This window comes from Archocentrus centrarchus, chromosome 13 (genome assembly GCF_007364275.1).
Source record: "Archocentrus centrarchus isolate MPI-CPG fArcCen1 chromosome 13, fArcCen1, whole genome shotgun sequence".
Taxonomy (NCBI): Eukaryota; Metazoa; Chordata; class Actinopteri; order Cichliformes; family Cichlidae; genus Archocentrus; species Archocentrus centrarchus.
In genome coordinates, this window is record NC_044358.1 from 13,571,016 (window position 1) to 13,597,617 (window position 26,602).

At 45.0% G+C, this 26,602-nt stretch overlaps 1 protein-coding gene and 2 non-coding genes across 7 annotated transcripts; all 3 read left to right on the top strand.

Annotated features, from left to right (window-relative positions):
• The first annotated feature begins 1,131 nt into the window (after positions 1–1,131).
• On the top strand, positions 1,132–25,085 carry atg16l1 (ATG16 autophagy related 16-like 1 (S. cerevisiae)). Of its 5 annotated transcripts, none has more exons than XM_030743895.1 (20): positions 1,132–1,311; positions 2,839–2,950; positions 3,322–3,415; positions 3,491–3,593; positions 5,538–5,611; positions 5,691–5,760; positions 6,360–6,541; positions 6,627–6,692; positions 6,771–6,857; positions 6,964–7,023; positions 8,191–8,296; positions 8,367–8,472; positions 8,591–8,661; positions 8,752–8,823; positions 20,027–20,147; positions 20,228–20,333; positions 20,474–20,623; positions 21,922–21,969; positions 22,187–22,288; positions 22,378–25,085. In XM_030743895.1, the coding sequence occupies exons 2-20, from the start codon at positions 2,845–2,847 to the stop codon at positions 22,469–22,471; spliced, it is 1,818 nt and encodes a 605-aa protein (XP_030599755.1). In that variant the 5' UTR covers positions 1,132–1,311; positions 2,839–2,844; the 3' UTR covers positions 22,472–25,085. The 5 variants fall into 5 exon arrangements, with proteins under 5 accessions (XP_030599755.1, XP_030599759.1, XP_030599756.1 ...); XM_030743899.1 differs by having other exon boundaries at positions 8,194–8,296; XM_030743896.1 differs by having other exon boundaries at positions 2,842–2,950.
• Positions 6,008–6,285, top strand: LOC115791361 (small Cajal body-specific RNA 6). The gene has a single exon (XR_004020904.1).
• Positions 14,874–15,132, top strand: LOC115791362 (small Cajal body-specific RNA 6). The gene has a single exon (XR_004020905.1).
• Positions 25,086–26,602: the final 1,517 nt, after the last annotated feature.

Genomic DNA, 26,602 nt, shown 5'->3' on the forward strand with positions numbered 1-26,602 from the left:
TTGTTGAACCTGCTTCCTAGAATAGGCTCCAGGTCTGAAACTGAATATAAATAAATGTGAGATACTAGCGCTGCATGAGTGCCCCCTACAGTCAATATGAAATATACAGATTAAAAAGGAAGTAAAATATTTCTGCATTGTAATTTCAAAGGATAAGTTATTAACAGACAACAGGAATATATGTGTGGTAATACAGAAAAGTGTAAATCAATTTTAAACAGGTGGCTGCAGAGGGACATAATATTTGGGAGGATCTTGTTATCCAAGATGGACACCTTGTCCAGATTAATCTATCCAGCCTTTTCTTTGCCCATATCACCGAAGATGATTAAAACCATAAATAGTCTAAATTTTAAGTTCATATGGAGGAATAAGTGTCAATATATAAGGAAGAGCAATATGGTTAAAAACTATGAAGAGAGTGAGGCGAATGCCATTGACTTTGATGTGATGAACGGTGTGTTAAAACTGAAATGGTTAAACTTATTTATAAAGAAAAGGCACTCTTTCTGCAGCATTATTCCTAATGTAATTTTTGATGTAATGGGTGGAACAGACTTTTTGTTACGTTGTGTTATGGGGCAAGAGGCAGGGTACACCCTGTACAGGTCGTCAGCCTGTTGCAGGGCCAACACAGAGACACATTCACACCTATGGGCAATTTAGAGTGACCAATTAACCTAACCCCATAACTGCATGTCTTTGGACTGTGGGAGGAAACCCACACAGACACGGGGAGAACATTCAAACTCCTCACAGAGAGACCTGGGCCAAGGTGGAATCGAACCCAGACCTTCTAGATGTCATTGTAGCTGTGAGGCAGCAGTGCTAACCACCACACCACCTATTTTACTTTATTTTCCTTCTCTCGAGACATAGTTTATGACTTGTCTTTTTCTGCGTTTATTTCTCATCTTTCACGCTTATCCTTTTTTAGGGTTTTTTTTTCTTCTTCTTTTATGCTCAACCTTATGTATATTGATTTTATGAATAGCTGTTACTGCGTTGTTTGCTTGAACTTATGTTCATAAATAAAGTTTAAAAAAAAAACTTCATTAGGAACTCGGGATGTCCGCTCACACTTTGTCAATAAAGATTCACCAAAACGTTCGCCACTGACGTCATCTTTGTGCGGCCTTCCGGAAGTGTGCGCTGGAGCCAGAATGGCGCAGAGGTGGAGCGGCGGCTAAAGCTGAGGTGTTTCGTGAGAGAAACTCACCGAAAATCAGCGGAAACCGTGAGAACGGAGCGCGAGACGGACGGGGAGCCCGCGGAGGACACGCGCCGCAGTCCGCGACGCAGACACGCGCTGTGAGTGCCCTCTGAGTTCCGCTAGCGCCGCAGCTAGCATGCTAACGTGTTGAGTCACGGGGTTTGAGTCCCGCGAGCCGCCGCACTGCGCAGCCCGGGACACTCCTCACTTCGCCCGCAGGAGCCCAGCGGCTCGGCTCACGGTGACCGCGGGTGGAGATATCCAACGAACTGTTAGCCTGCCACCACGGGCTCTTCCTGTGTTAGCATGCTAACAGGGAAGCTAGTTGTAGGCTCAGGTGAGCAGAGGTCCACCTGATTAATGCTCATGTCATCAGTTTCACTTCCTTGTGGGAGCTGAATGACGTGATTGATAGTTCTGCTCCTCACCTGAAGATCACAGGCTGTTTCTTGATCAGCCCGCCACCAGTTGGTTCTGATTAGTGTCTGTGAAGTCACTGAAAGCGTCACGTGACTTGCCAGGCGTACATACCTGTGGAGGTGGCGGGACACGGGTCCAGTTAAGCTACAGCGGGCTGTGTCACCATCCACCTCACTCATAAAGCCCACGCCCAGGTGAGTTATAAGAGCATCCTCTCCGGACAAGTAATGAAGGGGGAAATAAAGGTTTAACCTGCGGAGCTTCCTGTTACTTCAGAGTAGGTTACAGACACCTGCAGCCCAGGTGAGACTGCAGCAGCACCCTCTCAGCTGTGAACGTCATGGTTACATACTGATCTAATGAAGTTGTTGTTGTTTGTTGAAATTGGAGATCGATGCTGACCCCGTGACCTGCTCAGCCTGCCAGGAGGCAGGGCTTACTCTGGCTTCAGGTTACTTTAACATAGAATACAGGTTTTGTTTATGTCAGTTGACACTCTGGGGACCAATCATCTTCTCTCACACACTGAACAGAGGGTTTAACCACGTCAATATGTGAGCAAGCTGTGTTGGAGTTTTCTGTCAGTTTTTACCTGCTGAATCATCATGGTAACATGCTGAATACCTCACCTGGTCAGGAGCAGGTGATGTTCAGAGCTTCAGTGAAAGCACCACATTTGATTTCCAGCGTTCCAGTGTTCTGAGTGGTGCAGACTCTCTGTGATGGAGCATGTTTATATGAGCAGCTCAGACTGCATGAATTCATGTGGTGATTTAGGAAATGCATAAATGTTCTGCTTGATTCTAACCAGCTGCTGAGTCTCTGCTGGAAACACACACGGAGAAAACCTGTTCAGTCATATTAATCTAACTCTAATCTCTGATTTCCATGTCTCCTACATTAGGCTGTGGGACAGGGTATAAGAGTCACATGATGTGTGAGACACCCCCTGAGCGTGCTCAGGGTGATGCCCATTATCTCGGACTGGGGTTTTAGGTTTTATTAAACGCAGAGAAAGCATTCCTTCATAATCATACCCCACAGGTGAACCACAGCAAATCATCTGAACAGGTGTTTGTCCATCTGTGGGGCCGTTCAACTGGTGTGGACTGTCAGGAACTTCTGGATACCTGACCCCTCGTTAATGGGTCAAAGCTATGTGTGTATCCAGCTGTCTAACTCCTGTGTGTGTGTGTGTGTGTCAGCAGGTGATGGCGGAGCGGCGGGTCGAGTGCTCGTGGAAAAAACACGTGTCGGAGCAGCTGAAGCTCAGAGACCGAGAACAGAGACAAGCCTTCGAGGAGATCATCCTCCAGTGTGAGACACACACACACTAAGTCTTATTTTTATTATTCATTTAAATGTGAGGCTGCTCGCTTCAGTCCAGGAAGAGGTCTCGGGTTCGGTTCGGTGCCACCTCTTTTAAACCTTAGCTTTATTGGTTGCCATAGTGACATGCACCTCACATTAACCATAAAGTTTCAAAGTGATGCAGATGTTGGATTGAGACATGGCTACAGCTCACGCACCTCCGCAAGGGGCTGGATTTAACGCACCGTGTGAACCTGAGAGGAGTTCCAACCTAAGACCTCCTGTTGGTGTGAAGTTCCACTCGCAGCACTTTGTTCATGTCATGTTCTTCATCCGCTTTGTTCTCTTGAAGTGTATCGATATTGATGGTGTTTCAGATAACCGTCTGCTGGAGAAGTCGGACCTGCAGGCTGTCCTATCAGAGAGATACCAGGCTGACAAATATGACGTCCAGAGAGGACACGAGGCCAGGTGAGACTGGACCACGTTGGTTTGTCCTGACACGTTGACATGTCATCTAACGTGTCGCCGTGTCCCATGTGTCAGTGTTACAGACTCGAGTCGCAGCGATGCCCTGCAGCAGGAGATGGCTCAGATGAGAATCAGACATCAGGAGGAGCTGACAGAGCTGCATAAGAAACGAGGAGAGGTGAGTGGGCGATGGCATCCGCGTTACCTTCAAATGTAATGGCTGCTGTGGCCGTGTGCGGGTCAGCTCGTGTGTTAGTGAGCAGATCTGTACCTCTGAAGGCTTTTAAAATGGAGTACAAACTGCTGAGTCTGTGACATCATTAAGCGCAGAGTACCCCCCAAAACACATGAAGCTGAGCCACAGAAGATGATGTGGGTCAGCAGCAGGTCTCTGTGTCATGCTGGCCTATCCTAGCTGCCATAGGATGAGAGGCAGGGTACATTTGGACAGGTGGCCAGTCTGTCAGGGCTAACACAGAGACAGACAACTGTGAGCAATTTAGAATCAGCAGGTAGCTTACCCCCACTAACTGCATGTCTGTGGACTGTGGGAGGAAGCCAGAGAACCCAATCCATGATGTATTTGAGTCAGGTCAGATTTATTTGTATAGCACTGTTCACTTAAACATGTAACACGTCTACAGGTGTGAAGCACGTACAAACAATATCACAACAATTAGAGCCAAAAACAGGACGTGCTCTATCCATGCTCACAGACATGCTCACGGTGATGTCACAGGGCTGAAACACACAGAGCTGCTCTGGGTGTCACATGTCCTCACTATGACCTCATTAGAGAGATGATTTTGTTACCTGTGCAGGTACATCTGCGACTCGCTGTCCCGGTTTGTTTTTTTTTGTGGATGTTGTGATCTTCTGATGGTTCAGTCCCATGTGAGGGCTTTCACAACTAATCACATGATTCCTGACCAGCACTAACTGGAAGTGATGTCAGAGTAAACGCTGATGATTGATGAGCGGTTTGGAGTCACGTGCTTCCTTAAAGGGGTTAAAGCACAAATTTTTTGCTCTGTTTAATGTCTTGCTGACATGTCAGCATCAGAGCAGGAAGTCAGCTGTGATTGGCTGCTCCTGCTTCTTTGCATGCCCGTCAATGGCCAGCTTCCTGTCTGCTGACTTCCCTCTGATTCCTGGAAATGTATCACAGAGCTGCTGACAGCATATGACAAAGGGAGTTTTTGGTCCAGGAAGTGAAAGTGTTTCTCAGTCCTGTTTGATTTTCAGTTCTAATGTTGTTCATCCATCGTCCATTTCCTGCTGCAGCAGCTCATTGCGGACAGGTGCGCAGAGCAGGACAGGTGTCTGTTAGCACTCGCACAGTTTGGTGGAGGTGCTCTTTCACTCCTGTGTGGAGTGAAAGAGCTGGAACAGCAGTGACACACACACTGAGCGATGATCACTGTGACCTGACAGCTCCAAACTCCTGCCGATGGACTGCAAACATCTAAGTCAGAGCACGTCTAAAGGAGGAGTCTGTACACTCTGTGCCAAACGTGTGGCTCAGGGACCTAAAGGAGGCCCAGAAACCAGGGTTGCAGTGAGGTGGTCGTGTGTTCACAGCATGGTGACCCAATGCCACGGTAACCACACAGGAGGGGAATCTCAGCTCGCAGCTTGAATCATCAAAGAACAGCTGTAAGGCTGCTACACGGTTACTGACACATCTGGCTGTTTCAACAACAGAGACTAAAACTGAGGTCATTTCCTGTTTCACTTTGAGTTTTGTGAGCGTAGCATTGTTTGTTTGTTTCTAAAGTCCTTTTTTTTTTTTTTTCCTCTCAGTAACTAAAATGTTTTAGTTATGGATCTGTGACCCGGCTCCGGTTCTTCTGTCTTTCTGTCGCTTGCAGGGAGACGCTGAGGGGTCACGTTTCCATCTTCCGTCCTTTCAGCGTCTTAGTAAACGTGCAGGCCACGTGTGCTCTTTGTAACACTCTTGTTTGTTTAATGGTAGCAGATGGCTTACAGGTGACTTACTGCCACCTTCTACCTGTAGCAGCACATTACATCCTGCCAGGAGCCGCTTGGCTGCATCCGTGCTGTTTTCCTCTGACTCACAGAAATGTGTCCTGATTGGTCATTTTCCTGTTTCTGACCTCAGCTGGCCCAGAGTGTGATCGAGCTGAACAACCAGATCCAGCAGAAGGACAAAGAGATCCAGAACAACGAGGCCAAGTTAGTCCACGCATACATATACACATACACACAGTTAGACACACACACTCTGACACAAACACTTTGCGGCTTTCTTCAGGATGCTTGAATACCAACAGCAGATCTCCAGCCTGGAGGGCGACTGCCGCGAGTTGAAGAGCTGCCTACAGGTAGGACTGCGTCACCTGTCGCACCTGAAGCCTCGTCCAGGTGAGACGTGCTCAGAGGAATAACAAGAACAAAGCCCATTTATATGTAACAAAAAAAGATGGAGTAATTTCCCTTTCCCTGTAGATTCACTGTAAAACCCCTCCAGGTGAACAATAGGCTGTTTTCTTGTAAACCTCTGTACTGTCAGACTATAGAGGTGGTACCCCCTGCTGGTCCTCAGGGAGCATACAGGTTTGACATGATGAAGGTCAGTGATGAACAGTAAAAGGTCTGATTACCCACAATCCCCTCCTGCTGCCTCTGGCTCCCAGCAGCCCTGCTTTCTGCTCCCATCATGCTCTAGTGATGCAGCAGTGGGCCCAGCAGCTGCTGACATACAGGATGTGACATCATGGCAGGGTCTGTACAGAGATCCCACAGGCTGTCTGTGATGATGTGATCCAACAGAACCAGAATCAGCATGGAGCATCGGGCTGAGGAGGAGGATGAGCAGGGAGCTGATCTCAAGTTTTCAAGCTGAGACCTTCATCGTCCGATGAATGTGAGCGTGACTGGGCTCAGAGCAGCGAGGTTAATGTGACTTCCTGTGTGCCTGCAGGACTTGGAGAGAGCAAACCAGACGCTGAAAGATGAGTACGACGCCCTGCAGATCACCTTCTCCGCCCTGGAGGAGAAGCTGAGGAAGACCACAGAGGACAACCAGGAGCTTGTGTCGCGCTGGATGGCAGAGAAAGCTCAGGAGGCCAACAGGCTGAATGCTGAGAACGAGAAGGACAGCAGGTAGGTGGAGTAGCTGGGGGGGGGGGGGGGGGGGGGGGGGGGGCTGTGATTTGTTGCTCTGACTCCTCCTCTGTGTGTGTTTCAGACGGCGACAGGCCAAATTGCAGAAGGAACTAGCAGACGCCGCCAAAGAGCCGCTGCCCATCGAGCCGTGCGTGCTTCACCTTTTCCTGACACCTGCATGTCTGTGCGCGACAGCGGTCTCAGCTCTTGCTCTGCTTCTCCACAGGGACGACGACATTGAGGTGCTGGCAGAGGATGGCGGGAAGGTGGGGGGAGAGACGTCACCCAGCCGACCACTCAGCAGGACTCCCAGGTGAGGCCTTGCTTGCTGGGTGACCTTTGACCTCTGTGGAGGTTCAGCATGTCTATGAAACAGGTTTTCCTCATTCCCTGGTGTGATGCACTCTCTCTCCACACAGTAAGAAGATCTCCCAGCAGCCTCCTGGGGGTCTGCTCGACTCCATCTCCAATATATTTGGGTATGTAGTCACAGTCACATGTTCACATGCCCGCATCTCTCGGTGATCTCACACGTTAAACCCCTCCCTCTGAGAGCACTAAAACAGCAATGTGAGGCCTTGTGGGCTGTGTGTGAATAAATTGTGTGTGTGTGTGTCTGTTTTGCGTGGTCGTTAGATGTCTGAAACCTACAGGTGTTTGTGCCATGGCTCACCTGTATCACTGAACCACACTCAGGTGCTCTTCACTCTTCTGTAGCGCTGTCACAGTGACCATGGTTATTTGTCAGCTGCTTCCTGTTCCCCTGCAGACTGTTTAGAACAGACAGTGTGGGTTGGAATGTCCTGATGCGATGCCATCTCTGTGGTGCAAACGGAGTGATCAAAGTCGAGTTTGAAATGTTCAGTTTGGTTTGTTCTTATTAATGAGGCCGGCGTGGGGCAGAGCAGTCATTTTACCTGGATGTTAGAAACACAGAGGCTGGTTGTGAACACTCCTCAGGATGTTCCTGTGTAACTGCACATCATCTGTTTTACACTGATCAGGCAAAACATTATGACCACTGACAGGTGAAGAGAATCACACTGATTATCTCTTCATCATGACACCTGTTAGTGGGTGGGATCTATCTTGGAGCCGGTGAAAATTTTGTCCTCAGAGTTAGAAGCAGGAAAAATGGGCAGCGTGAGGATCTGAGCAAGTTTGACAAGAACCAACCCTGCAGTTCCTGTGGGGTGTTCCTGGTCTGCAGAGGTCAGTATCTGTCAACAGTGATTCAAAGAAGGAACAGTGGTGAACCAGTAACAGAGTCTTGAGCAGCAGGGGCTCACTGATGCACGTGGGGAGTGAAAGCTGGCCTGTGTGGTCCGATCCAACAGACGAGCTACTGTAGCTCAAATGTTCTGCAATGTTCTGCTGAGAAACCTTGGGTCCTGCCATCCATGTGTATGTTACTTTGACACGTACCACCTAATTCGGCATTGTTGCAGACCATCTACACCCTTTCATGGACCAGTTGTAACCTGAGCTGATTCTAACTCAGAATGATCTGAATAATAGACCCAGAAATCTGAGTCTGGACCACTTCCTGATCCTCATACGAGTGACACTCCCAGCAGCTGAGTCTGTTGAAGTGTCCTGATGTCAGACAGATCTGATCCCATTTGTAAAACGCTCCTCTTTCTCAGCAGGCGTCGGAGCGCCAACTCTTTCAGCACTTCACCAGAAAGCACTGAGGCCCAATCAGGCGTCTGTGCGGAGGTCCGCGTGCCAACCACAGCGCTGCACATCTTTGTAAGTACCCCACACGCTTCTTTGTCGTCATCATCAGGGGAGGCTCAGACCACTCTCTCTCTCTGTTCAGGAAGCTCATGATGGCGAGGTGAATGCTGTGAGGTTTAGCCCTGGCTCCCGTCTCCTAGCAACAGGAGGGATGGACCGCAGGGTGAAGCTGTGGGAGGTCGTGGCTGGTGAGTGGAGGCAGGATTTTAAACAGGAAGTTATTCTGATTGCACTGGGACATTTGTGTGATAAAGGAGGAGCTGCAGCAGGTCACATGACCCTAACTGTTCCCATGACTGTGCTCAGGTCGCTGTGAGCCTAAAGGAGCTCTGACGGGCAGCAACGCGGGAATCACCAGCATCGAGTTTGACAGCGCTGTAAGTGTTTGCGTGGCGGAGGGGAAGCACTCGTGCTGCTTCCTGTTCAGGCTCCAGTTGTTGACCTAACCTGCTTTCCTCTGTTTCCAGGGTTCCTACCTGCTGGCTGCCTCAAACGACTTCGCCAGTCGAATTTGGACTGTTGATGACTACAGACTGAGGGTGAGTTTGTCCGGCTATTTATACAGCTGCAGGCTCAAACACTAACATTTAGCTACATGTACAATGAGATTATGAATGCCGAAGAAGTCCCAAAATATACATAGACCTTAAAATAAGGTCTATGTATATTTGCACTGTTAATGCTTCTTGTTGTCAGTCCTTTAAGGGAGGCTGAGCAACGTGGCTTGTGATGTCACCAAAAGCAGCCCGATCGAAACTAGGTCCACCATGTTTGTTTGTCTGTTCAGAGTCAGACGCTGGCGTTTTTATAATTACTGCAAATCTGCACACAGGAGAGATCCCACTCTCAGCAATGAAGACAATTCAGTCATGTCATATTTTCCCTTTTATCAGGAATAAAGAATTGGAAAGAAGTCCTTTTTACAGCCACCAGTACTGAGGCTACATATATATTTATAACTATGTATATTTATAACAGGATAAGCAGAAGAGGATGGATGGATATTTATAACAGAAAATAAAGCAAATTATGAGGCTCAATATTATAATTATACAATGATATAATTATAACCCTTAGTGCCCCAAAATGGCTGCGGCAGCTGGCATGTTTCTACTAAAGTTTGTATATAAAAATATTCCTGTATACACTTTTTAATAATATTTTAATAATATCAACACTTATAATAAATCAGGAATAAAAAAAGGGATATTTTACGTGTTATTTTAGTCCCCTCAGATGCTCTGGCTGGCGTAATGTGCAGACTGTCAGGTGACCATTTACCTCATGATGGCGCTGTGGCGTTTACACAAGTTTTACTCTGGAGGAGGCTGTAAAACTTTGAAAAGAATCTGATACGGTAGCACTGCTCGATTATGGAAGAAAGCATCAGAGTTATTTAGCATGATTACTCACTGACTTTGTAAACACTGCATTTATTGCACTTAAAGAGCAGTGAATACTTGGAAATCTAGTGCAGTTCAACAATCTCTTGAAAATAAATACTAAATTTAAAGTAAAATACAGAATATATAAATAAAATATGATAATAAATACAATATAAAAAATACACAAATAAATTGCAATATAAATAATTATCTTATAAATAAAACCAATAATAAATAAACAGATGTAAAGGTGATGCTAGTTATCACGACTAATAATGCTAGGGAGAAATAGAACCAAGTTATTTAGACCAAATAAATTTGCTCACATTTTAGTCCCACAGCATCCTGACAAATCCTGTACATGTGTTCAAAGGTTTGGTATTAACATTGTATGGACGTGAGTCCAATTAATTCCTGGGCCAGGGCAATCATGGTCTAGTGCGATGCTAATTACACCTGCAGAGTGAATATTAGTAGGGACATCTCACTGCCATCCCTTGGTAATCATGCCCCTTGACTGGTAGGGACATAACGGATGTTATTTGATATTTCTTGGTAGGGGCGGTCTATTTTGCCCTCCAAGCTCGGGTCCTCTACCAGAGGCCTGGGAGCTTGAGGGTCCTGCGCAGCATCTTAGCTTTTTCCCAGTATTGCGCTCTTCTGGACAGAGATCTCGGATGTTGTTCCAGGAATCTGCTGGAGCCACTCTCCCAGTTTAGGGGTCACTGCCCCGAGTGTTCCGATTACCACGGGGACCACTGTTACTTTCACCTTCCACATCCTCTCCAGCTCCTCTCTGAGCCTTTGGTATTTGTCGAGGTTCTCGTGTTCCTTCTTCTTGATGTTGCCGTCACTTGGTATTGCAACATCTATCACTACGACCTTCTTCCTCTGTTTGTCCACCAGTACGATGTCCGGTTGCTTAGCCATCACAAGTTTGTCTGTCTGTATCTGAAAGTCAGGATCTTAGGTAGCTTTTTCAGGTGTTTTTTGGTACGGCCAGTTACGTGATTGGCTGAATGAGGTGTCAATCAAAATGGGAGGGTCTAGCCTGTGTGGCCAGTTAACAGGCTCAACGTAGCGGTGAATATTTTAAAGGCTGGCCGTGGACGAAAGCCTCAAGGCCCGAGGGGAGAGAAGCTAGAGAATTGAGGCTCCAGCATAGCACGAGCAGCTCAGAAACGATTTGAAATGAGGAAAAAAAAAAAAAAAGAAGCTATTTATTAACTGATTAAGTTGTGTTTAGACTGCTTATTGCTAGCGGATCTATTCTGACCCAAAGTGCACCTCTGACTGGTTCTGAATGACGGCTTTACAGCAGACACTCAGCCTAATGTTAGCTGGTACAGTTAGCTTATAGCCGGCTCCTGTCAGCTGCCAGAGGGTTGCAGATCTGATCTGCTGAAAATCAGTCAATGTGACAATATCGGGAATAAATGAGCATCTTTATGTTTTATGTCAGTGCTATGACGAGTTGAAGTCACATGCTACTTCAGTACTGAGTACAAATACATTGAACTGATCATCTAAAAGTTTCAGAAACATTTCAGCCACTCTGATTGGCTGTTATTGCAGCGTTGTAGTCAAGACCACCTAGCCCAAGACCGAGACAAGACCAAGACCAATGCCTGACACTATATGACACAATAAAATGTGAAACATGATCAAAATCACTTCTCAAATTGCTCTGAAAGATCCACATTAGAAAATACTTTTTCAAAATAAAAGTTATTGTTCTGAAACAATACAACATTAACAAAGCAATTTTCCCCATACATTGATGTCTAGATTTTTTTTTTTCCATAAATGAAGTGTACAAAATCATCACTCAAGAACAAATGTAAACTTTTTTTCTTAAATAAACAAGCTGTACAAATTTAAATTTGCTTTAAATGTTTTATAGCAAATTCCTTTTTTTCCTAAGTAAAATATGTTGTGTCACGTGACACTATAACAAAACACTGTGGAGGGGAGGAGCAAAGTGTGCCTGCTCTGTGCTGTGACAGGCACTTAAACAGTCAGCTCGCATTTTGATGAAACTGCAGCACTGCATACAGAATCTGAAGTATTGATCTCATTATACTGATATTGATCAATACCAATACCAAAGTTGGTATTGATATTAACAATATTAGGATCGATCTGCCCACCACTAGTACTAGTGACATAAAAAGCATACACAACGGGGCGCCTGGGTGGCTTAGTGGTGAAGCCAGCGACCACATACACATGCCGCGTTGCGGTATGGGCGGCACGGGTTCGCGTCTCGGCCCGTCGCCAATTTGCCCGCATGGCTTCCCCTGTATCTTTCCCCCATTTCCTGTCTCTCTCCACTGTCCATAAAAGCTGCTGTGGCCAAAAACGCAAAAAAAAAAAGCAAACACAACAATAATATAATCCAGATTTTTTAACGATCAGCTGCTTAAAGCATTTCTTACATTTCAATATCGACCACCATGTTGTGAGCATAAACTATCACGTTTTTAATGCAACAACAGGAAGTGACATCATCTTGCTGGGTAGTTTTTATTCTTGAAGGCCTCTCATAGCTCCACTAGTGCTGAAAACTAATGTTTGATTATGGCTTTCTGAATACAAGTAGGGCTCCAACTATCAATTATTTTAGTAATCAAATATTCTATTTATTACTCCACTAATTAATCAAGTAATTGGATAAAAAATAATTTTTCATTTTAACAATTCATCAGCATATTTTAACTTCCGTACTGCAGATGTTTCTCTGTGTGACACAAACAGGGTGGATGGAGCAGCTACAAAGTTCTCTGTTCTTCATGTTGCTGATCAGGTGGTTGATGAAGGACCTCCAGCTGTTTCCCAATAAAGGTTTTAAGGTGGTTACAGGAACAAGAGCTCCTTTCGCTCCACCTGAGCTCACCGTTGCTACTTTTCCACTGCCGAAGTGCCGGTGCTCGTGCCAGTACTGGTGCTGGTTTAAATGAACTGGCGAAATGCTTAAGAACGCGCTTCGTGACCTGCTCCTTTACACGAGTGTGGGAGAACACACTCCCCTTTCTTGTGCTGCGAACATACTTTACGGTCCAAACCAAACTACTGCAGCATCTGTGTGCAGCACAGAGGTAAACAGTAGGGTTTAATATTTTTCCCGAAAATGACATGAATCAAATCCCGGGAAAAAGTTTATTTATTTTTTTATTTTAATTAGGCCTTCTGTAGCCTGTGTTGGCCTTAACCTATTGTGATATTGTAGAGGTAGCTTTCCAGCTATGTCCTGTTATGCCCAGTAGGGGGCAACGTCGGCTTGATTAACGCAATAAAACCTACATCTCGACATTCGAGTGCTCGAGCTATGCGGTGTTGTATCGTTCCTCAACACTCCCTTAAATATAATTCGAATATTCCTCCATTGTACATGGAATTATACCAAGATATTTTACAACTGCTGGTGCAAAACAATACGGTTCATCTCCACAGCATTGATAAAGGCTCAGCCACGCTGTCGTGGCGACATCTGTTGCGCTATATCTCCACCAGTGGAACGCTGTAATAGTCATTGAAAAGTTAACTACCGTACTACACTATAATATGGCATAACACAGGGCCTTGAGTAATGCACTACGACTTGGTCATTGCCATTCTGGCAACAGCAAATTTATAACACCGTGTCTGAGGGTTAAAGTAGGTTCGCTGTGAATCGTCTTTTGAAAAACTGGCCAATCCTTATAGCCTAAAAAATATACATTTTACTCAACTCCATTTTAAAAGCGAAATATGTTAAAGCAATCTATTTCATGATAATTTCTTCACCCATTAGGCCCGTATCCTAATTCATGATTGTTAGTAAGCGGCTGCAAACGAGGAAAAGAAACACTCGAAGTTAAACAGATATTTCTTTATTGTTCAGGGCAGGCATATTTTATAGGCTATATAATGCAATATAACAATATATAATATAAAATTATATAATACAAAATACCTTAGGGTAAACACATTGCCTACGATTTCAACAAATTAAAGAGGAAAAAAGCACAACTGTGTAATACCTCTATTAAAACGCTTGAGATGAAGGCTGAAGCCTTAAACGGAGGCTGAACGTGCCTGAAATGAAGAGTAATGCTTTTCGCATTAAACGAACCCTTCTCTCAATATTTCCTTAAATTTAACATTCTGAAGCTTTCTTTTCTTTCTGAAAGTCAAATCGATGCGCGCGACTTTTTTCCCGGTTTCCCGTCTAACGTTTCCCGGGAAACGGGAAATGGTTCTGATCGCATTTCCCGGGAATCCCGGATCCCGGGATTAAACCCTAGTAAACAGACCGATTACAAGCAAGACGACAAGTATGCACTTTGCATCAACAAATTTGTGTCGAGGAATTTTAATAATTGAATTGAGTTACTCCAAGATCGTTGCAGCCCTAAAACTTGCATTAAATTTTCAGTTTGTGTATCAAAATACATAAAGGTTGTATTTATGCTGGGATTTTTTTTTTTTTTTTTTTTTTTTTTTTTTTGAAGAGGAAGCCTGAAATTTTCCTTTGATCTTCATTTTCCCTCTTACTTCTTGCATTCGTACCGGTTGTCATTTTAATTTCTGTAGCCCACGCAAATCAGGTGCGCACATGACCATAGTGAGATCAAACGTGCACATTGTGAATGAAACTGTCCGTGCTCTGTGGTAGATTGCAAACTGCGATGAAATGATACAGGCGCAAGCGGCGATAATAGCAGTGACAGGAATTGATGTCACCTTCCCCTCCAATTAAGAGGGTTAAGCGAAATGTCAAAGTAACTTAAAGGGCCAAATTTTATGTTATTTTTGACATCAATTCGCAGACCGGAAGTGGGCGGGGCCGGAAGCAGCCCGCAAGTTTGGACACCCCGATCTACAGCGATGAATGGATTGGATTTACTCTGATTACTAAGCAGATCTCAGGTGAACATCTGAAAACCTCTTTCTTATAAGCAGCAGTCTAAGCAGAGGCACAACGATGCATTCCCAACTCAGCTGAGAGATGCATTCGCTCCATGCCTTGCATCTGCCCAGGTGCTCTTACAGTAGGACATTCCCAAAACACCATCTTGGTCAGATGGTTACTTTTGATGAGGAGGTGCAGCTCTATGCCAAGCTGCTTCTGCAGTGAAATAAACACTAGCAGGTAGATGAATCGCCTGCTCTCACCTGTCTGCACACCTGGAACTAACAGGAAGTGTCAGGTCAGTTTTACTGGTCAATGATGTGACGTAAAAGGTCTGAAGCTCGGCTCCGCCATTTTGGCTCCCAGCAGCCCCGCTCTGTGCTCCCATCATGCTCTAGTGATACAGTGGTGGTCTCAGCAGCTGCTGACACACAGGATATGAAATCACAGCGGGGGTCTGTGCAGAGCTCCTACAGCCTCTCTGTGATGTTATCCAACAGAACCAATCAGCACGGAGCATCAGGCTGAGGGTGGGGCCCGAGTGGTGATCTCACTCCTGTACTGAGACCAGAGAACCCTTGAATGAGTTGATTTAATCAATATAGTTTGAATCAGGTGATGTCATAAGATCAGATCACTGTCCCCATGATGACATTAGCACAGCAAACGCCCGTCTTATTGGTAAACCGACCTGTGTCTCATCCATCTTTCACCCCATTACTCAATTTTCACCTGTTGCTCAGCAAACAGATGCCACAGGTTGCCATATAACTTTTTAATTGGTTGATGATGTGTATTTTTCCCACCAATTGGAAAGGGGATGCTGTGATACATTTTATTTATTTTGTTCACAAGCACTTCCTGCCAGTGAAGATCCTGTTTTTACCGTTTCTTCACACAACACACACACAACAACGTGAGTACGATATACAGGAAAAAGCACAGTGTAAATTATTGATGATAGGTTCACATCATTTTATAAAACAAAGCACGCAACTCTTATTTTTACTTGCAGCATGAGGAAACCGTCCTCTGAGCTCTTTCTTGGAACAAAGAGGAAAAGATCTCCGAAGGACGGCCTCCTTCGCAGCTGTTTTATTTCACTCGCTCACATGATTAAATCACGTGTGTGTGTGTGTCCATCAAGATAAAAGGGACAACAATATAACACAGAAAACTAATTATCAACTTATACAAACAGAAGCTATGATAATTCATAGCAACCAAAATAAAGTTACATACAACAATTCCAACAACTGATCATTGATCAGTTATTGAACTCTGATTTCATTGGGTCTATCAACATAATTTAAAAACTGGTGCATAGTTTGAAGTCCACACTTTCATCGCAAGTTGAAACGGAGACTCAGTAAGGTTGCGTCGCGCTGCTAAGTCATCTTAACATCATGATGTCATTTGGATGTACCGGCATGTCTATCGACCCAATTATGGCAAAAACACAGTCCGGTGATCTCGGGGTCACTGGCCATCTTTCCCGCACATTTGGCATGAATCAGACCAGTGGTTTTGCTGCACTTTTGTAAGCAGACAAACATACCAAAATCAATACCTGGTTCCCCCTCCGGTGGTGGTGTAAAAACATTGAAGCAGATGGAACCACAGGCCTGTTCTGTTTCTTTGGAACCTGATATTTAACAGACCTGCAGTTCAGGGGCCAGAACCACAACCCCAAAGGATCCAGAGCGTCCCAGCAGACAGCTCAAAGTGGCCATCAATGATACGTCCAAGTTTCCTATGTGTATTCCCTGAAAGCCCCCTCCTGTCTGATCATTTCTTAGTAACATTTACATTTACTTTAATGGATTACACAGCAGTGGGGAATAAGTTTAATTACAGTAGAAGTCTTTCCGAAAGTGCTGTAACTAAGTTTAAGGATCTAATTCCTTCATTGTTATGCTCTTCAGTGCCATGTGCCAACACAGTGCAGAGCAGCTACCTAAACTCTGCTCCCAGTGAGGTTGATTATCTCGTCAATAGTTTTACATCCTCACTGCGTATAACTTTGGATACTGTGGCTCCTCTGAAAAGGAAAGCTTCAAATCAGAAGTGCCTGACTCCGTGGTATAATTCACAAACGCACAGCTTAAAGCAGATAACCCGAAAGCTGGAGAGGGAATGGCGTCTCACTAAATTAGAAGATGCTCATTTAGCCTGGAAAAAGAGTTTGTTGCTCTATAAAAAAGCCCTCCGTAAAGCTAGGACATCTTACTATTCATCATTAATTGAAGAAAATAAGAACAACCCCAGGTTTGTTTTCAGCACTGTAGCCAGGCTGACAAAGAGTCAGAGCTCTGTAGAGCCGAGTATTCCTTTCACGTTAACTAGTAGTGACTTCATGGATTTCTTTACAAATAAAATTTTAGACATTCGAGAAAAAATTATTCATAACCATCTCAAAGATTATTCTTCATGTTCGGCTGCTTTCAGCACTGCTGGTATTTGTTTAGACTCTTTTGCTCCAGTTGATCTTTCAGAGTTAACTTCAATAGTTACTTCCTCCAAACCAGCAACATGTTTGTTAGATCCCATTCCTACTAGACTGTTCAAAGAAGTCTTTCCAATTATTGATGCTTCAATCTTAAAAATGATCAATCAGTCTTTATTAGTTGGCTATGTACCACAGACCTTCAAGGTGGCTGTAATTAAACCTCTGCTTAAAAAGCCATCACTTGACCCAGCTGTCTTAGCTAATTATAGGCCAATCTCCAACCTTCCTTTTCTCTCAAAGATTCTTGAAAGAGTAGTTGTAAAACAGCTAACTGATCATCTGCAGAGGAACGGTTTATTTGAAGAGTTTCAGTCAGGTTTCAGAATTCATCACAGTACAGAAACAGCATTAGTGAAGGTTACAAATGATCTTCTTAGAGCCTCTGACAGTGGACTCATCTCTGTTCTTGTCCTGTTGGACCTCAGTGCAGCTTTTGATACTGTTGACCATAACATTTTATTACAGAGATTAGAGCTTGCTATAGGTATTAAAGGTACTGCACTGCAGTGGTTTGAATCATATTTATCTCATAGACTCCAATTTGTTCATGTAAATGGGGAGTCTTCTTCAGACAGTAAGGTTAATTATGGAGTTCCACAGGGTTCTGTGCTAGGACCAATTTTATTTACATTATACATGCTTCCCTTAGGCAGTATTATTAGAAAGCACTGCATCAATTTTCATTGTTATGCAGATGATACTCAGCTTTACCTATCAATGAAGCCAGATGACACACATCAATTAGTTAAACTGCAGGAATGTCTTAAAGATATTAAGGCCTGGATGACCTCTAATTTCCTGCTTCTAAATTCAGATAAAACTGAAATTCTTGTTCTCGGCCCCACAAATCTTAGAAACACGGTGTCTAACCAGATACTTACTCTGGATGGCATTACTTTGGCCTCCAGTAACACTGTGAGAAATCTTGGAGTCATTTTTGACCAGGATATGTCCTTCAATGCACATATTAAACAAATATGTAGGACCGCTTTTTTGCATTTGCGCAATATTTCTAAAATTAGAAACATCCTTTCTCAGAGTGATGCTGAAAAGCTCATTCATGCATTTATTACTTCTAGGCTGGATTATTGTAATTCATTATTATCAGGCTGTCCTAAAAGCTTTCTGAAAAGCCTTCAGCTGATCCAAAATGCTGCAGCTAGAGTACTGACAGGGACTAGAAAGAGAGAGCATATTTCTCCCATATTGGCTTCTCTTCATTGGCTCCCTGTTAAATCTAGAATAGAATTTAAAATTCTTCTCCTCACATACAAGGTCTTGAATAATCAGGCACCATCTTATCTCAAAGACCTCATAGTACCATATCACCCCAACAGAGCACTTCGCTCTCAGACTGCTGGCTTACTTGTGGTTCCTAGGATACTTAAGAGTAGAATGGGAGGCAGAGCTTTCAGCTTTCAGGCCCCTCTTCTGTGGAACCAGCTTCCAGCTTGGATTCGGGAGACAGACACCCTCTCTATTTTTAAGATTAGGCTTAAAACTTTCCTTTATGATAAAGCTTATAGTTAGGGCTGGATCAGGTGACCCTGAACCATCCCTTAGTTATGCTGCTATAGGCCTAGTCTGCTGGGGGGGTTCACATAATGCACTGTTTCTCATTCACCTTATTTACTTTGTTTATACTCCACTCTGCATTTAATCATTAATTGATATTAATCTCTGGCTCTCTTCCACAGTTCTCTTCCCTCAGCCCAACCGGTCGCGGCAGATGACTGCCCCTCCCTGAGCCTGGTTCTGCTGGAGGTTTCTTCCTGTTAAAAGGGAGTTTTTCCTTTCCACTGTCGCCAAGTGCTTGCTCATAGGGGGTCGTTTTGACTGTTGGGTTTTCTCTGTATTATTGTAGGGTCTTTACCCACAATACAAAGCGCCTTGAGGCGACAGTTTGTTGTGATTTGGCGCTATATAAATAAAATTGAATTGAATTGAATTGAACACTGTTCCTGCTGTGTTACTGCACAGAGATCGTGGTGAGATGCTCATAAAGATTCGAATCTGATGGTTGTTTACGTACAAAAACCGTGTGAACAGTAGATTCACGGGGATCATAAAATCTGCTGTTGGACTGAAACTGATTTTTTTTTTTTCATCTGTAGAGACGTGCTTCTGACTGAAACATGTGGATTTGCATCCATCTCAACATCAAGTTTTCTACCATATTACATGTGTATTACATGAGAAAAGTCAAGCGATTTTCACAGCTGTGAATTAGGTTGGGCTTTAAGGGTGAACTTGCTGCTTTGTATCAGTTCATATCACAGATAAAAGGACACAAAGTGCGTACTTGTCGTCTTGCTCTAATCGCTGTCTGTTTCCCTCTGTGCTGCACACAGATGCTGCAGTAGTTTGGTTTAGACCGTAAAATGTGTTTGCAGGACAAGAAAGGGGAGCGTGTTCTCCCACGTTTGCGCTCTTCAGTTTCCGTTTCCAGACAAGGACCCGCCCACACTCGTATGTAAAGGATCAGTTCACAAAGCACGGTGGAAACGCGGGCTCATTCTGAAGTGGTTCGCCGCTTCCTTGGAACTGGCACGAGGACCGGCACTTCGTCAGTGGAAACGTGGTAAGAACCTGGAGAAATGAAGGTCACACCATAGGACCAGTCAGCTCAGGTTGACCTTAAGTCCTCCTCCTGATCCTCTGACCTCCACTAAGCACACAGCCTGAGAACCTTTACAAATGGTGATGGTGTCAAAGCTGTTGGATTATCCTGCTCGGCTTAGTGAAGATGGATGGATGATTGATTGACATTATATGCTGAGACGACTCAGACTTGATTAAAGTTTAAGTGAAGCTGTTGCAGGCTGAGACGCTGGACTCCAATACAGAGTGATAATCTCGTTAGCGTTCCCGTCACTGACAGGAACTGGTAGACATGTTTAAATGATGACCCACTGAAACCCGTGTGTTTACCTGTGTGTCTGTCCGTCCCGCAGCACACACTGACAGGTCACAGTGGGAAGGTCCTTTCTGCTCGCTTCCTGTTGGACAACGCTCGCATTGTCTCCGGGAGCTACGACCGGACCCTCAAACTGTGGGACCTGCGCAGCAAAGTCTGTACGTGAGTCTGTGCTTGCTCAGTGTGCACTGTGACATGTAACCTGAGCTCGCTGACCTGCTGATGCTCACCTGTGCAGGTATGAAGACGGTGTTCGCAGGCTCCAGTTGTAACGACATTATCTGCACCGAGCAGTGCGTCATGAGTGGACACTTTGACAAGAAGGTTCGCTTCTGGGACATCAGGTGAGTCTCGCCATCAGATGTTCAGTCAGAAAGCATCTGTCCCAGATGTGATGTCATAGTAGCGCTGAGATGAAACGCTGTCTGCAAATGATTTCTTGATGCTCTTTGGTTTGTGTGTGTGCGTGCGTGTGTGAGATCAGAGCGGAGAGCATTGTGCGCGAGCTGGAGCTGTTCGGCAGAGTGACGTCTTTGGACCTGAACCACGACCGTACCGAGCTGCTCACCTGCACCAGAGACGACCTGGTGAAGATCATCGACCTGCGCACAAATGCTGTGAAGCAGACGCTCAGGTGAGGCATGTTCACTGTGTTTATTTGCAGGTATTTAAGAGACAGCTATCCAGGTAGAAAGCAGAAACATCATGAAGCCATTTCACCTGCACAGGTGTAAATCTGTGTCACAACAGGCGTTCTGGAGAGGCACCAACAAGGCAACCCCCTCAAAGGGAGATCACTCCTCCCTCCTCACTGAATTATTATTCTTTTTTTTTTTTTTTTCTTTTTTTCTGGTTGTGTCCTCATCACTGCTTGTACTATAAAACGGTACCTACAGCCCGTTAAGGTTATACAGGTAGATGACGATGGCACATCCTTACATGCTGTCACAGGAAGGTTTGCTGTGTCCAAGCACAGTCTCAGTACGGAGGAGATATCAGGAGATGGGGATCTGGACAGGAGCTCTGCAGCAGGTCGGTGTCTTCTCCTCTCTGTGAGGAGGAGCACTGCTGGAGCTACAAAGAGTGTGGAGGAAGTTCCCGGGAGTGCGTTCGGCTCCGGCTGTGCCATGTCACCCACAAACTGCTGTAAATTTTCTTATTGTGATCTCAGTGATGCATCAATGCCATTCCGCACCGTGCACACAACAAGACGAGCCCAGGCATGTCAGAGCGCGAGAGCCGTACGTCAGCCTCGAATAACAGTTTGGCAAAAAGGAGCTACTTCAGCATCCTCCAACAAACGAGACACTCAGTGGATTACTCGAGGAAACTGTTCCTGCTGAAGCAACAAACCTGCACAAAAATGAAGGCGCTACTGATGTGAGACCCAAACCAATGACTTAACCGAGCATCGCCGGAGCACTCGCTAACTCTACACCATTTGACAGGAAGGGGAAATGGTGGATGGAAGTTAATGCCGTCTCACAATGGAAAAGCAGCAGGTTAAAAAGCTCGAGCCAGCACACATCATCCCAGGTATAAACGTGTTTGTGTTACTGCGGGACAGTTCTGTGCTGCTGCACACTTAGAGCGTTCAGTTACTTTAGGTACTCTTACTGTAGTAACTGTTAGTGTAAAGTTGTCATGCTATACTTCAAACTCTACCAAGGCTCCTTTTTGTATTTGTTTGAATTCCGCTGAGTCACTGTTGAGGTGACACACTGCCCTCTTCTGGACAGCTCACGGCATCCAGGTCTGTCATGATGTCATAGACAGATCCAATTCCTGTGGTCATGTGACTGAATCATTCTGTGTTTATATGATGACTGGTAATAGGTCAGGTGACCTCAGTGTACTCACGTGTGTGTGTGTGTGTGTGTGTGTGTGTGTGTGTGTGTGTGTGTGTGTGTGTGTGTGTGTGTGATCGTTCAGTGCGCAGGGCTTTAAGTGTGGAGCTGATTGGACCAGAGTGACCTTCAGGTGGGTTCCTCTCATCATTTGGTTTATTTATATATATATATATATATGTGTGTGTGTGTGTGTGTGTATATATGTGTGTGTGTGTGTGTGTATATATGTGTGTGTGTGTGTGTGTGTATATATGTGTGTGTGTGTGTGTGTATATATGTGTGTGTGTGTATGTGTGTGTGTGTGAGAAACAGAGCACGCTCAGTCTGACTCGCTCTCTTCATTTCAGTCCTGACGGCAGCTATGTGGCCGGAGGATCAGCTGACGGCGCCCTGTACATCTGGAATGTGTTGACGGGAAAAGTGGACCGAACTCTGGACCGGAATCACAAGTAAGACCTTTCAGTAGAGCTTTATTTCCATACTGGGAGCTAAAGGCACTTTGTCCCGACCTTAGACCTCTGCCCGTTGCTGTTTACAGTTCTGCCATCAACTCTGTGTCGTGGTCACCTTCGGGAGCATACGTGGCGAGTGTGGAGAAGGGCAGCCGGGCCATCCTGTGGTCGGACATGTGACCGGGCCTGAGGAGGCGGAGTCAGGCTGTGGGCAGCCGGTGGACTCCTCTGTGCCATCTTCGTCCTGGTGAAGATGAAGAGGAGCCACTGAGACTGTGGCGATGAGCTGCTGTGTTCTGTGTTTCTGCAGCTTTTAATGTTCAGTCATTTTAATGAAGAAGAGGAGGAGGAGGGGTCATGTATGGCACCACAGCTGCTGGTAATAAGGTTTGATTGTGAGGCTCGGACAGCAGGTGGACGCGCTCGTCAGGTGACTCGTTAGAAACATGGAGATGTTTTCCTTCCGTGCTGACACTTCCCCTCCTCACCGTCACTCCAGGGGAATGCCCTGGGAACAGGAAATATGTGCACTGTCCAATCAGAGCCTGTTTGATGGTTACAGAAACTGTGATGTGGTTTGTCCTTGTCTGCATTCAGCAATGCCTCATTTCCATCTCGCCACTCCACCCACTCCTGGTACCGCCCACTTCCCACTCTTCGCTTTCCACTGCAGACAGAACCACGTCCTCCCAGTTGGGCTGAGTGTGTGTCGTCCATCTGTGACATAATTGGCAGGCAGGCGTGTTAATGTCGCGTGTTCCAAACATGGCGCCCGCTCGCACCTCGACCAGCGAACTCGGTTCTGTTGTTAGTGGAAACAGGGAGACGGCGAGCAGAGGTGGGCGGAGTTGAAATGGGGTCGTTTGGATCGTAAAGGTTTGAATGAACTTCCACCTGTGGTGTTTATTCCACTAACAGGAAATGGACATTTACATTAAACGGTATCAGAGTACACGCTGTGTGTCTCTCATTCACAGGTGTGTTACCTGAGCATACCTGCTAACCAGCTTTTATCTTCAGTACTAATCAGCAGAGTAACCAAAATCTCACCTGCTGAGCGTGGAGAGGACGCCGAGTTCGAGTCTGTTTGTAATCTGATTACAGATGAAGCCTGAGCTCAATAATAAACTGCGGGCGGTTAAAGTTCAGCGTTCGCTCAGACCCCACCCCCGTGTATGAGGTCACACCCTTCATATGTTTGTGAAAATGTAACAGGACCACACAACAAAACACAACAGGTCAAAGGTCAACAGATCAAACACAGGACAATAACTGGAGAGGGCAGTGTGTGTGTGTGCACATAATTAAAGTAAAAATTTATTTCTGTAGCATTTCAGGAGTTCACAAAGCGCTTCACAACACTAAAAACAAAAACGAGGTTTTTGCTGGTTTTTGAAGGAGACTTGGATCTCCGAGGGAGAAAGCTGCGGTCTGTGGAGGCAGCACTGCAGCTCACTCTCCTTCAGTTCTCCTCCTGTCAGAGGAGGAAAAATGTTTTGTTGGTAACTACAGCAACAACCAAAACCACAATAACAATATGACAAAGTAAGCAGGAAGTATTCAAAGTGCACATTTAGTCAGCAGCAGTTTGGGGGCGCTGTGGGAAAGGACAGAACAAGGCAGCAGTGTTATCTCAGGGCAAGCATGGCGACAGTGCTTACCCAGTGAAATCTAAAAAATGGACATCAATTAAAACATACCAACATGTGGTCTCTCCTTACAGCAGATCTCAAACTGTGTTCGGTCTCATAAAGCTGCTCCCGTTAGCTCTGCTGGACTTGAATCACATTGGAATCAGTGGTGTCTGTCTGGGGGGGCAGCAGTTAGTTCTGTGGTCTTTGGTGGATAATGATGGGAGACCGTGCGCTGGGCAAACTGCTTGTGGCTCTGCTTTGACATCAGTTACTATCTGCGCAAGTTTTCGATTACTGATCACTTCAGCCAAAATGTGACAGAAGAATTGGGGGGGGTGTCAGGTCCTGGTTTAAAAAGAGGAATGTTGACTACATTCAGAAGTGGTGTCCAACCTTTGAATTATTGTGGTTTAGTAATAATGCAAACAGATCAATGGTCACTGAAGCGTGTTCATGAATGATTACATTTGTGATATAAACTCCACCAGGTTTGCAAGAACCCGCTGATCGATCACAATCCTCACAGCACTGTCACCAACATCACTGGTGGGGGGGCGGAGTAAAATGCAAAATGGTGTGCTGTTTATTTGTAATGTGTCAAAAACGAAACTACATCTTTTGGGCAAACAATACTGTGCAAAAGTCTTGAGTCACCTCAGTTCTTTATATTTTGCAGGAAAATATTTAATATTTATTGAAACTTGGAAATGCAGCATATGACCTTGAAAGTCAGTATTTGGTGTCACCGCCTTTATTCTGAAATCTCTGGGGCAGCTTCCTGCAGTCTGCAGAAACAGTTCTCCAGGCTTCCTGAAGGACATTCAAAGCTCTTATTTGGATGTTTCTGCCTTTGGTTCTGAGGTCTGGGCTCTGGGGAGGTCGATCCATGACTGATAGTGTTCCATCGTAAATTTGAGGAATGTTTAATGGGCAAAATCTGCCTAAACAAAGGCATCTGAAACCGTTAATCACGTTCTTCAATAATGAATCATACATTAAATGCTGTGCCACCTCACATCGTGCATTATGAACACTGCACGTTATACAGACCATGAAGAAAAAAAAACTGTTAGATATGAAACTGCATTACTACACATGTTCTCGTCTTATTAAACTATGACAAATTAACTCAGAAAAAACTAATAAATTGCTACTGAAAAGTGTGACGTTTATTATTAATGATGCATGGTCTACAACAGGGGTATTCAAATAAAATTTAAAGAGGTCCAGTCAGACAAAATTTCTTGAGGCCAAGGTCCGGAAGTCCAACTATTTAATCTAATATATAAGGTTTTGTTAGTTTTCAGAGCATTAGTTTTTATATTTGGTTTCATGCTTAGTTTTAGTTTTCTTCAATTTTAGTTTTTCATACTTTGTCAGATGCAAGAGTGACTATTGTGTAATAACTCGACAAAAGATACCGTTTAAAAAATTGCATTGAACAACCAAGTGTTCACAAAATAGCATTACGTGTTTAATGTGTGTAATATTAAGGAAACACATGAATATCAACAAGGAGAAACATAAAGAAAAACATGAACTCCAAAACTGAATAAACTCTTCAACAAACTTCATCGTCAGTGCAGAACACGTGGTGTAAAACATCAGAACACAGCGAATGTTGGACAAAAACAAACTGAACTCTTTGAAGGAGTCAAAGCTCAAATCCAGCTGCATTCTGATGTTCTCACCACATGAAGCTGCTTCTGTTTTAGAGCTGCTCGGAGAGCTCGCTTTGCGGCCTCTGTACACAACCTACTTAAGTGGCCAACCATATCTGCTGGATTGTGTGTGTTTTTGAATGAATGAAGTTTATTGCCATGTGGGTGAACAAGTTCACACATTGGAAATTGCAGTTACAGAACACCATCCAAGAATACACAAAACACAACACACATGGGATATGTGTCCTCGGGTCATGCAGCCGACTTGCAGCGCTACCTTTGGCAGGAGGAGAAAACAACACATCATGGGGAAGTTAGGTTAAAAAAAAGTCATCTGGTACAGTGCTCAAAAAGAGCACTATACCAGGGTCCAAAAAAAACCGCCTTAGCAAAGCATTTGCACATGTAAAGCTAGGACAGCGGTGGTAGGTGAGGTCAGGTCAGGAGGGAATGCAGACGGAGACGAGAGGTGGGGGCATTGTGGAGCCAGATGCCAGGTTCCAGCCAAAACAGTTCGCTGATTTCATCAGCGGCCGTGGTACACCAGACCCAGCTTCACAAATCACAACGCGGAGTGGGGGGAAGAGCAGCCGCACACAGAGCCCTGGAGAGAGATATGGTTGCCAACCCAAGGCCGGCAGGGGAGCCGAATTCCTGATAACAAATGTTGTTTTGGAACAGGCTGCTTGTTTTTCCAACACCTTTCAGTCTTACTGGGAAACCATTCAAAAATCCAATATTCCAAATTCGTTGATTGCCGTCCTCACTGTGCAGAACCGAACTATATCTCCTGATCTAACCCCCCTCGCCTGCGAGCCCGCTAATCTTGCGGCTCAGGTCCACCAGGCTTTGAGTCTGAGTTTGTACGGCTCTGCTCAGCCCTTCCACCTGGGTCGGCAGCCTCTGCAGATGTCGAACCGCCGTCCAGATTTTCTTAATTTGCCAGTAAAGCAGGTATCCACCGAGCCCAAACAGAGAAGATACCGCTACCAAAAAGCCGAATATATATGCGT